This window comes from Sitophilus oryzae, unplaced genomic scaffold, assembly GCF_002938485.1.
Source record: "Sitophilus oryzae breed Bouriz unplaced genomic scaffold, Soryzae_2.0 scaffold_1436_pilon_pilon, whole genome shotgun sequence".
Classification (NCBI taxonomy): Eukaryota; Metazoa; Arthropoda; class Insecta; order Coleoptera; family Curculionidae; genus Sitophilus; species Sitophilus oryzae.
The window spans coordinates 5,235,900-5,249,199 of NW_022146100.1; the positions used below are offsets into that span (position 1 = coordinate 5,235,900).

Here is a 13,300-nt window from a genome sequence, read left to right on the forward strand (position 1 = left end):
TCCCCTATTTTCTAATAGGGGTTGTTTTTTGTTACCATCTCCGAAACGGCTTGGCCGATTTTGATGAAATTTTATTATGTATATTGAGGTCTGAAAATAGTTTGTTATCTATTTTTTATACCCTTAAGTGATAAGGGTAGCCCATTCCCATTTTTTTATATTTTGAAAAAAAAATATTTTTTTATTTTGCAGTAAATAAATAAAGAGCAATCAATAATTTTTCACCGTTCTAACCATTCATCCCCTATTTTTTAATAGGGGTTGTTTTTTTTAAATTTTTTGTTACGCATCCCTGAAACGGCTAGACGCTGATTTTGAATAAAATTTTATATGTATATTCAGTAGGTTCTGGTTTGGTTTGGTTTGGTCACAAACTATTCCCAGGTTATCTATTTTTTTATACCCTAAGTGATAAGAGTGGTCCACCCCAAATTTTTTTATTTTTTGACAATTTTTTTTAATTCTAATTGTTTTTATAGGGAGTGCCTATTTTTTAGGGGGTGCATGTCCAAAATTTTCTTCTGGGTACTCACTTTCATCACTTTAGGGACCTCTGTACAAAAATTGCATACTCCTAGTCCTAAAACGTATTTCTTTGACTATGAAATTATACAATTTTTACCCTTAAGTTTTATCCCCTTAAGGAATGAATCTCAAAAAATTCGCTCAATTATTCAATTACACTACATAATAAACCTCTGTGTGCAAAATTTTCATATTTTCCTGAACCATAGACCATTAGGATAATAAAATATAGACTACAACTATTTACATTTAAGCGTCTGTGTCAATTATTAATTTTTGTAAAACATGTTTACTCCTGTGTGCAGCTGACCTCGGCCGTCTGAGTCTTTCACCTCCAGCCTATGTTGTCAACGTCTAAAAATATATTAATATTTTTTTGTTGTTATATTTTTTTTTTTTTTTTTTTTTTTGTATTTTAATAAAGTAGTGTTTAATAGTAGAAAGATGTAATTAAATAGTCCCATACTACTAAATAAAGTCCGGATGACTATTTAAAAATGAACAAATTCTTTAGCAATTGGCAAAACACCCATCAATCGCCGGGTCGCCTGTTCATTCTTTATTCTCTCGTAGTACAGAGCCATAGCTAAGAGTAATTAGTACGTGTGCGGTAAAGCTTTGTTGTCACAGTTTCTCCATGGCTATTTATTGTTTTATTGGATGTTTGATTTTGTATTTTTTGGATTCGTTATCTTTAGTTTTTGTGTTTATTTTGTTGTTTTCTGTTTTTTTTTATTGTTTATTGTTTTAAATTAAAAAAAAACTTGTTATTTTATATTAATATCTATATAAAACATGGTTCGTCAGTGCCAAATTTGTAAAAAATTGGACTATTTAAGTCCTGGAACAACATTCCACAGGTAAGTCAAATTTACTATTTTGGCGTCAGTGGCGTTGTTGTAGAAAGGCGCTTTTATTTAGAATAATAATTTAGTAAAATTATAACTCCTGGAAATCTGTATTTTTTATAATTTTATAATTTACGTAAAGGTTCTTAATAACCTCGTTATTAATATAACAAGTAGATACATTATTAAGTACATAATAAGTAGACACATTATTTCTGGCATTGGGTAATTAATGCTTTTTTTTAATGAAAAATGTGTTTCTTTTTATTCTAAAACAATCCTTAGAATCTAAAATAACATACCAGAATTTTCCCCAGAATGATATTCCCATTATGAAACACAATTTTTAAGGCTTAATTTAATAAACTATAATAAATAAAAAAAAAAAAAAAAAAAAAAAAAAAAAAAAAAAAAACATTTTAAAAAATACCAAACATTTCCTTATTTTTTTTCAATGACTAAAATATTTTACAAACATTACTTTTTCCCTATAGTTTCACATCAGGTATAGAAATAACTACGTTTTATGATAGGGTCACCAATGATAACAAATTAATGACGAACATTGGTCCAGAAATGTAAACAAGTACATATTTTTTGTAAAATTATTTTTCTTACCGGCTTGCCAATTTTTGTCCAATTATTATTTCACATGTATACCAGGGGTTTCATGTAAACCAGGTAGAATATTTCGTTTCTTTTTAATATTTTTAAACCATAAAGATTAAAATAAATATGTGCCATTTTAAAATTTACCCAGTACTTACCTAGAGTTTTTTTCTTTTTTTTTTTCTCGACTGTTAATCTATTTATAATTTGTAATACCGATGATTCGAAAAAAAGGCGTCAGTTGGCTTGGAAAAAACCATGAACATATCCATATAATTTTTACATATAAAAATGACAGCGATCTTCATTTCATAATTTTTTTTTTTTTTTTTTTTTTTTTTTTTTTTTTTTTTTTTTTAATTTCAATTTTTCTTTTAATTATTTTTTTTTTTTTTTTTTTTTTTTTTTTTTTTTTTTTAGATATTTTAAGAATTAAACCAAAACGTACAATCTTTAATAAAAACAATCTTTTTATTAATTTGCCATAATATGTCATGTATCCCAAGAAAATAATTTTTTTTTACATATTATTAATTATATGTTTAAACTGTTTTTTTATCTTTATTTGAAACTCAGAAATGTTGCATTGGCTTTCTAAAAAAATGAACTTTGTAAGTTTTTTAAAATGCTTCGTTTCGGGAGATACAGGGTGTAAAGAAAAGGGTTTCATTTTTAATTTCGATTTTTTTCCTTTAATAATTTCTGAAGTGACGTCAATAATTGGACGAAAATTGGCGTTTGGGAGTTTTTGACATGAAAAATTAGATTTAGATGTCAATTTGAATTTGATGTCAAAATTAACAAATATAAATAATATTTTTTAAGTTATTTGAAGAGTAATACTTTTTGTCTGTATCTATATAAAACTATCTGGAGAAAAATTTAAACATTTTCCAACGTTTTTTACTTAATTAAGGTCTCCTTTGTTGACACTTCCGCCACAGTATATTCTCAAGAATTTGGAAACGAATTAATTACATACATTCTTTCCATAAATTATTTTGGAAAAAGCGAAAAAATAAAATGAAATTTCTATCACTTTGAACTCTTCCTGAAAGAAATCATTTTTATAGGACATTAATTTTATACATATTTTTTTTTACTGATTTTATTTGCAGATTATGCTGCAAAAGTTTCCTGAATACAATTCCGACCACTCTGTACATTCAAGATATACCCCATTACGTACTAGTTTTCCTTAATAATTTTCTATACATTTTCCAAATATATAAAAAAAAAAAAAAAATACAAATACATAAAGCTTCAAACAAGCTTGCACGTTGACAGTAATACCTACAGTTATATTGTATTATATTAATGTAATATTTTTGAACCAATGTTCAATATTACTGTAGTAATACTGTTTATACACATGCCTTTTATATTTGTTTGAATTTGGTGCATATTTCCATTGAAGTATAGTCACCATTAACCATTATTATACTTACTCTATAATAAGACAGTCAGAAGTTAAATATAAATGAGTTTCATTTTATTCACTTCCTAAAAGCTTGCTTTTATGGAACAGATTCCTGGTTTTTTTTTTCTAATTTTACATAATAAGACATCACTTTTACCGGAAAAAAAAATTAAACAATTATAAAGTTTTTTTCTCTTTCTGTTTTTTTTTTTTTTTTTTTTTTTTTTTTTTTTTTTTTTTTTTTTTTTTTTTTTTTTTAACTAAAATTAAATTTTTATTAAATTATATTTATTCAGCAATTTCAAAAAAATTAAATAATTCGATTATTAAATTTCTTCTATAACACGTTACTTTATTATTTTTAAATCGGTTTTGATTTATGTTACAAATAAATAGATAAAACAACATAAATAAATTTTATTTATTATTAAACTATTTTCTTTATCCTAAATCTTAATAATATAAAAGTTAAATACGAATATATTAAGTTAATATAGCTTCATTAAAAATTAAAAAAATACCCGCCTATGATAGGGAGAGTGCAGGTGCACTGTTAAGAAATCAAAAGACAGTGTTGGCGTTGGGCGGCAGAGCCGTCAGGAAACGACCGTTACGACGGAGACAACCTATCTATCGCTGGTGTCGCACTCGTTAGAGCCAAAAAACATAACACAACATAACAAGACGTTGGCTGACCGCATGTTTCAGCTATTTATGAATGAGATGCTCAGTCTATATTTTATTCACTAAGTCTATGCCTTGAACAGAATTTATTGTTTCAGAACGTTCAACCCCTCAATTCACACCCTTAGAGGGCAAATTTCCAAAAATTGTTCCTTAGTGCTAAATTACGTTTACATAAGGAACGTCTGCTAAATTCATACTTCTAAAACCGGTTTTAACAAAATGTTTTTTGGTACAAATTTTCATCCCTCTATAGGTGTTATTGCATGCCTAAAATTCTTTTCTAGGTACTCACTTTCATCATTTAAGGGACCTCTGAACAGCATTTCATACTCCTAGTCCTAGAACGGATTTTAATAAAAAATTATACAAATTTTTTCCACCCCTAGTTTTACCCCCTTAAGGAACGAATTCCAAAAATCACTCTAATTATTCAATTTCGCTACATAAGGAACTCTGTGCATATAATTTCATATTCCTTCAAGAGAATTGTTTCAGAACGTTCACACCCTCATTTCACACCCTTAGAGGGCGGATTTCCAAAAATTGCTTCTTTAGGTGCTAAAATTACGTTAGATTAAGGAACGTCCTGCAAAAATTCAACTTCTAAAACCTATTTTAACAAATTTTGTAAAATTTTCCATCCCTTATTTTTTAGGGGATGCAAGCCTAAAATTCGCTTCTAAGTACTCACTTTCATCATTTAAGGGACCTATGAACAGAATTTCATTCTCCTAGTCCTAGAACGGATTTTAACATAAAAATTATACAAATTTTCCCCCTAGTTTTACCCCCTTAAGGAATGAACTTTCCAAAAATTATCTAGATTATTCAATTATCGCTACATAAGGAACCCCTGTGCAAATTCTCATATTCCTTCAACAGAATTGTTTCAGAACGTTCAACCCCTCATTCACACCCTTAGAGGGCGAATTTCCAAAAAGTGCTACTTAGTGCTAATAAATTACGTTACATAAGAAACGTCTGTGCAGAATTTCATAATTCTAAAAACGGACGGGAATTTGTAAACAATACTTTTGTACAAATTTTTTCATCCCTTATTTCTAGGGATGAATGTCAAAAATTATCTTCTGGGTATTCAATTTCGTCACTTAAGGAAACTCTGAACAAAATTTCATACTCCTAGAACTAACATTTATGTAACAAAATCACCCCCAGTTTCACTACCCTTGGGATATTACATTTCTCAAAAAATCGCTTATCAATGTTCAAATGCCCCACATCTGTGCAAAAGTTCATACTCCTAGTAGGGTAATATTTTTTTTTGTATAATTTAATATAATTTTTTTGTTATGGAATATTATTTGTTTTCCGAATTTTTAAATAATTACTTAGTAGTGCTCATCTTAGAGAACGATTTAAAATTCTCTGTATTACTCAGTTTCCTAATACTAGCACAGATAACACATAATATACTGTTAATTTTTTTATTTGGAATAAAGTAATTCTTATTAGAAAGGTACAAAAAATTAAAAATCTAAAATTTATTTTCATAGCTACGTTTTTATAGACTTAGGATGCCTCATGTACTAAACGAATAAGAAATATAATAATCTGATACATATATTCTTTTATATATATATCTGTATGTATATTATATAAATACTGTTTGGCAACACCGTACGAAATATCGCCGCGCGTAGTCCTCAAAACTTAAAATATTAGCATTTTCAGTCTTCAATTATGTTCAAAAGCGCCACCGTGTGACAAATCACTAAAGCTTCCACACGAGAGTACTTAAAACTATAATATTCTTTGGTATGATGAAAAGAAGCTGCAAACTAAATTATCGTTGGAGCCAACTATATTTTAATTTATTTTTATCTACAGTAACTATGCACGGTAAGGGTTCAAAATATCCCTATACTGTGAGGCAACTCAATTCGAGTATAAATTAACACTTATATTCCAAGTATCTTCTTGGTCTACCAGCGCGGCACCCCGTTCACCCTTATTCCATCATTTCTATAAAAAATAGTTTTTTTTTTTTTTTTTTTTTTATATTTTTAATTGAGAAAATTGGTGAAATTTTGTTGTAAGGCGAATTTAAATTTATGGGCCCTCCATAAATTTACACCGTAAAGTTCGAATATTAGTTAAACCTAGGAATACCCAGGTATAGCCCGAAATATGCAAAAGAAGGGGAGAGTTTAGGTTAGATAAGAATTAGGTTTTAGTTGTTTGAAAAAATTAAAAACAAAAAAAAAAAAAAAAAAAAAAAAAAAAAAAAAAAAAAAAATTAATAGTTTAAAAGAACTCTCATGTTGGTGGAAGCTTTAGTGTATTTGGTTCCACACGTGGCGCTTTGAACATAATCGAAAAGCCGAAAATGCTTAATATTTTTAAATTTTGAGGACTACGCGCGGCGATATTTCGTGCGGTGTTGCTCCAAAAACATATTTTTATTTCTCGGATATTTTAAAGAAATATGTTTGATTATATTATATATTTTTTTTTTTTATATATAGGTATAGTTTTAATATGTATTCTCATATAATAATACGTAGCTATGAAAATAAAATTTTTTAGATTTTAATTTTTTTTGTACCTTCAATAAATTAATACTTCTATTCCAATAAAAAATTAACTAGTATGATTATGTGTATCTGTGCTAGTATTAAGGAAACGGAGTAAAACGGAGGATATTAATTTGTTCTCTAAGATGAGTACTACTAAGTATTTTTTTAAAATTCGACCCATAAGGGGGTGTAATTAGATAAAGGGGTGTAAATTATACAAAAAAATCTGTACCTACAAGGAGTATGAACTTTTGCACAGATGTGGCAAATTTGAACATTGATAAGCGATTTTTGGAAATGTATAACCTAAGGGTAGTGAAACTGGGGGGAAATCTTGTATCAAAAAATGTTAGTTCTAGAGTATGAAATTTTGTATCACTGAGTTTCCTTAAGTGACGAAAGTGAAGTACCTAGAAGCTACTTTTTGACATTCATCCCTAGAAATATAGGGATAAAAATTGTACAAAAGTTTGTTAACAATCGGTGTTTAGAAGTAAAGAATTCTGAACAGACGTTCCTTATGTAACCTAATTTAGCACTAAAGTAGCACTTTTGGAAATTCGCCCTCAAAGGGTGTGAAATGAGGGGTGAACGTTCTGAAACAATTCTGTTGAAGGAATATGAAAATCTGCACAGAGGTGCCTTATGTAGAGTAATTGAATAATTAGAGTGATTTATTTGGAAATTCATTTCCTTAAAAAGGAATGAACTAAGGTATATAGGGTGAAAATTTGTATAATTTTTTTTATATTTTAGAAAATTTAGAAAATTAGTGAAATTTTGTTCAGAGGTCCCTTAATGATGAAAGTGAGTACCTAGGAAAGAATTTTAGGCGTGCATCCCCTAAAAAATAGGGATGAATAGTACAAAATGGTTATATAATCGTAAGTAATTGGAATTTTTGCAGACGTTCCTTATGTAACGTAATTTAGCAATAAGAAGCAATTTTTGGAAAATTCGCCCTCTAAGGGTGTGAAATGAGAGGTTGAACGTTCTGGAACAAAAAATTCTGTTCAAGGAATATGAGAATTCGCACAGAGGTTTATTATGTAGGTAATTGAATAATTAGAGCGAATTTTGGAATTCATTCCTTAAGGGGGATAAAACTCAGGGTTAAACATTTGTAATAATTTTTATGTAAAATTCCTGTTCTAGGAAGGAATATGCAATTTTGTACAGAGGTGTCCCTTGAGTGATGAAAGTGAGTACCCAGAAGAAAATTTTGGACATGCACCCCCTAAAAAATAAGCACTCCCTATAAACAATTAAATAAAAAAATTGGTCTAAAAAATTAAAAAAAAAGTTGGGGTGGACCATTCTTATCACTAGGGGTGTATAAAAAATAGATAACCTGTGAATAGGTTGTGACCAAAACCAAACCAAACCAAGACCTACTGAATATGGACATATGAAAATTTTATCAAAATCGGTCTAGCCCGTTCGGGATGGGTAAACAAAAAACTTAAAAAAACAACACCCTATTAAAAAATAGGGGATGATGGTAGAACGGTGAAAATTTAGAGTTGTTTGTTTTTTAAATGCCAATAAAAAAATTAAATATTTTTTTTTTCAAAAACAAAAAAAAAAATGGGGGTGAGCTGCCCTTATCAATTAAGGGTATAAAAAAATAGATAAACAAAAAAAAACTATTTTCAGACCTATACAATATACATAATAAAACGTCATCAAAGTCGGCTAAGCCGTTTCGGAAATGGTAAAGATAACAACCCTATTAGAAAATAGGGGGATGATGGAAGAACGGTGAAAATTTAGAGTTGTTTGTATTTTTTAAGGCCAAATATAAAAATTTTTTTTTTTCCAAAAAAAAATAAAAATGAAGGGTGGGGGCTACCACTCTCGGCTACCCTTATCATTTAAGGGTATAAGAATATATAACAACCTATTCTTATGACGTACTAAATATATCATTTAATAAATTTTACAAAATCGGTTAAGCCGTTTCGGAGATGGTAATTACAAAAAACTTAAAAAAAATACAACCCCTATTAAAAAAAGGGGATGATGGTAGAAAGGTGAAAAATTTAGGGTTTGTTTGATTTTTGCCAAAATAAAAAAAATTAATATTTTTTTTTCAAAAAATAAAAAATAAAAAAAAGGTGGTGGGCTACCCTTATCACTTAAGGTAATAAAAATAGATAACAACGTATTCTCAGACTTACTGAATATACAATAAAATTTCATCAAAAATCGATCTAGCCGTTTCGGAGATGGTAACAAAAAATTAAAAAACATCCCCTATTAAAAATAGGGGATGATGGTAGAACGCTGAAAATTTAGGGTTGTTTGTATTTTTTATGCAATCAAAAAATTAAAATTTTTTTTCAAAAAATTATATAAAAAATTGTTTTTTTTTTAATATTTTTATATATGGGTATATAAAATATAGATAACAACCTATTCTAAGACCTACTGAATATACATATAAAAATTTCATCAAAATCGATCCAAGCCGTTTCGGAGTTGGTAACAAAAAATTTTAAAAAAAAAACATCCGCCTATTAAAAATAGGGGATTATGGTAGAACGGTGAAAACTAGAAGTTGGTTGTATTTTTAATGTCAATAAAAAAAATTAAAAATATTTTTTTTTTTCAAAAAAATAAAAAAAATGGGGGTGAGCTACCCTTATCACTAAGGGTATTAAAAAATAGATAACAAACTATTTTCAGAACTACTCAATATACATAATAAAACGTCATCAAAATCGGCTAAGCCGTTTCGGAGTATTGGTAACAAGAAAACAACCCCTATTAAGAAATACGGGATGATGGAGAACGTGATAAATTATGAGTTGTTGTATTTTTTAAGGCCAAAATAATTAATATATATATTTTTTCCAAAATAAAAAAATGAGGTGGGCTACCCTCTCGGCTACACTTATCACTTAAGGGTATAAGAATATATAAAAGTTTTTTTTTTTTTTTTTTTTTTTTTAATAAATTTTATCAAAATCGGTCAAAGCCGTTTCGGAGGAGTATGGTAACAAAAAATTAAAAAAACAACCCCTATTAAAAATTAGGGGATGATGGTAGAACCGTGAAAAATTTAGGGTGTGTATTTTTAATGGCCAAATTCAAAAAAAAAATTAAAATTTATTTTTTTTTTCAAAAAAAAATAAAAAAAAATGGGGGTGGGCAACCCTTATCATTTAAGGGTATAAAAATATATAAACAACCTATTTTCAGACCTACTCAATATACATAATAAACATTCATCAAAATCGGGCTAGCCGTTTCGGAGATGGCAACAAAAAAAAATATAAAATAACAACCCCCCTATTTTTAATAGGGGATGATGATGGATCGGTGAAAATGGACGAGTCTCGCGAGAGCCTCGCGAGTCAACCTACAGAGCCTCGTTGCTATCCGTCCCCTGTCGATTTTTCAACAGCCGATCAAAGAAAGCTCGAAAGTCTGGACGTGTTTTTGGTAGGCTCGCCCGACTGCGAGATATTAGGTCTGATTTATAAATTTCGACTGTTTAAAATTAGGTAATCTCAAATTTTTAAATCGTACACTGTATGTATTATCATTTTTTCTGATAGAATTTACAAATTTTGCGTCACTGATAATTTTTACCCTACCGAAATCCAACATTTCTTTAAACAAATAGAATTATCATCTATTAATTTTAGATATATAATATCAAAAAATGCAAGAAAAGTTACCGAATAGTACGTATGTATAACCCAATAATAAAATAAAAAATAGGGTATTCCCATTAGAAAATATGTTATATCCGCAACACTTTTTTAAAGTACCCTGTATACTCTATAGTAATGTTAAAATGTGCTTCTTAACCTTACCAATAACTTTTCTATTTAACATTTTGTTCTAAAAACGTTAAAAAACGTATTATGTAAAAAAAAGTCGCCGTCGTGTAAGGGATAAAGGGGAAAACCGACGATGAATACCATGTTAAAGACCGAATCCCATATTAAAGGTACAAAAAATTATATTACTTTATGCGATATTATTTGGCCATCATTTGTTATATTCAATTGCAATTTAATATGTGTTTGGCTTCCTTTCACTATGATCCCACTCGGCTTGTCTCGTGGCAGGTTTGCGTAAAAAATGGATAGAAAATGTCTCGCTCTCGTCTCGCTCTTGTCTTGCTCTCGTCTCGCGCTCGGCTCGTCAGGTCTGGACGCACTATAGACTGCCGGAGTGGTGACGTCACGAATGTCAAATTGATTTCCAAACAAGGTTTAGTTCTTTTATATTTCTATTGAGCTCTTCCAAATGACGTTACAAGTTAATATAAAATGTAAAAAAAACAGGTGATTGCCGACAACCGCCGACTTGTGTCTGGTATTTTCAATACGCCTATGATGGTTGCGCATGTTGCAAAATCTGTGAATTTTTTTATTGATATAATACTGCAACTGTATTACAGCTCATTCTCCTATCTCCATATCTCTGGTTCTGTATAACTTTAAGATAATTTTTAAAATACACTTCTGTTGTGAGACTAGTTAGATCACTACAACTTAGACAGTTAAGCTATACGACTTTCTCTGACAGTGTTCAGCTCTAAAGTTTTTTTTCTAAAAAAACGTCTGATTTTCGATAAAGTATTTGATATCAAAATTCATGAAATTTTACAGATAATTTGAATATATAAGAAAAAATATATAAAATGGTGGGTATCCATTTAAAATATGAAAAATATGTCAATTTCCGATACTTCCGAAAGTGCTGCTACATTGAGAATATTTTTAATTGAGATCATTTATTGTGGAACATTAGTGTGCAAATAACTTCCAATCTAGATATTTTCTAACTCTAATGATTATATATGTTTAATATATATGTTTAAATATGTATTAATATACTAGTCTTTGATTTAAAATTCATTTTATGTATAATGTGGTTTATGCCTAAGTTTAACAGTAATTTCTGAAATATTTTTAATTTTAGGTCAAAAATTACATTTGCAGAACGAACAAATTTCATTGTTAATTAATTTTTAATGAATCTATGTTGAAAAAAGAACTGAAAATGTTTAATATAATCTCTCTATAATCCACATTTCAGGTCATTCAGACAAAAAGTCCTGGGTCAGGAACGATCTCCGGGTCCGGCCAAATACAACAGTGCTAAAACGGAGCTGTATAAGAACAAGGCACCTACATATAGCATGTCCCCAAGAGTGTATCCACCCCTCGACAAGAATCAAACTCCTGGGCCCATTTATCTACCCAAGCTCCCCAAAAAACCGGGCTACTCGTTCGGATTGAGGACCGATACTGATCCTTATGTAACCGCAGAAGACGACATGCCTTGTATTGACAGAACCAAGGGGTGTTAGAAGACGTAAACAACTATCAACAAGGAGACTACCTTAAAGGAAATTGGAGTTGAAAAATACTATACTGCCTCCAATTTTTATATGTAACTTAAGAGGAAAAGTAAATCTATTCATTTTAAGTACGAGTGTTTTACTTTCAATAGCCGCCCTTTTTGTGTTCGCCCCTTTAGAAAAAAATCGACGGACGACATCCAAAACACTCTATCTGTGCACTCTATTAATGCGCGAGTATCTAAATTTAACTTTCGTAAAATGTCTTCTCCGTCCTTAAAAACCGTTCTCAAAAAAAGGTAAGTAACATTCACCGGTCAACGTATGCTCGAAAATGTATGACCAAGAAAAGTTGAACCAATAATATTACATGCTTTTCATCATTTGAAAAATTCATATTTACAATTTTTGTTTATTTTAATTTACAAAAGTTTAGATGTAAAGTTTCACATTTCTGAGAGCAACGACGATTGAACTTGTTTCCATGGCTAACTAAGTGAAATTGTTTAAAAATTATAAGAATTGGCTAATAACTCGGTAATTTTTCTAAAAAAAAACATATCTATACTAATATATAAAATCCTTAAGTGACTGACATACTGATTAATCACGATCCTGCTCAAACCACTCAATGTAAGAAGCTCAATTTTGGCATACAGGTTGATTCTAGGGTGTAGAGGTTCGATAAGAGGGGATTTTTCGAAATTCCAGTTCAAAGAGAGTGAAACCGCCTCTCAAATATTACAATATTTTTATTTAAAAAACGGTCAAGTTTCCGAAAAAACGCTTAAACACGTATATTTTATTTTTTAGTTTTTTTACATATTTTAAGATTTTTTAAAAATGTATACAGGGTGTTTCGAAAAATCTGCTCACGATCCTGCTTAAAGCGCTTGACGTAAAAAGCTGATTTTTGGAAAACAGATTGAGTTTAGGGTGTAGAGGTTCGATAAGAAGGGATTTTTCGAAACTTGAATTCTAAGGGGGTGAAACCACCCCTCAAATATTAGAATATTTTTTTATGTAAAAACCGGTGAGTTTTTCGGAAAAACTCTTAAACACGTATATTTTATTTTGTTGTTTTACATATTTTAAGATTTTTTAAAAATTTATACAGGGTGTTTCATAAAATATGACCATCGAGTAATCACGATTCTGCTTAAACTGCTTGACGTTTAAAGCTGATTTTTGGCAAACGGATTGACTGTGGGGTGTAGAGGTTCGATAATGAGGGGTTTGTCGAATCTCAAATTCCAAGAGAGTGAAAACGCCCCTCAAATATTACAATATTTGTTATTTAAAAAACGGTTAGTCTTTCTGGAAAACGCTTGGACACACATAATTTATTTTG

General features: G+C 29.4%; 1 protein-coding gene across 1 annotated transcript in view; it reads left to right on the top strand.

Moving 5' to 3' along the window:
- The window catches only part of LOC115876529 (outer dense fiber protein 3-like), an 81,099-nt gene extending 69,021 nt beyond the window's left edge, over window positions 1-12,078 (top strand). The window contains exon 4 of the mRNA XM_030892341.1: window positions 11,685-12,078. Coding sequence (XP_030748201.1) covers window positions 11,685-11,958 — 274 coding nt within the window. The 3' untranslated portion in view covers window positions 11,959-12,078. The remainder of the gene's footprint in view (window positions 1-11,684) is intronic.
- Window positions 12,079-13,300: the final 1,222 nt, after the last annotated feature.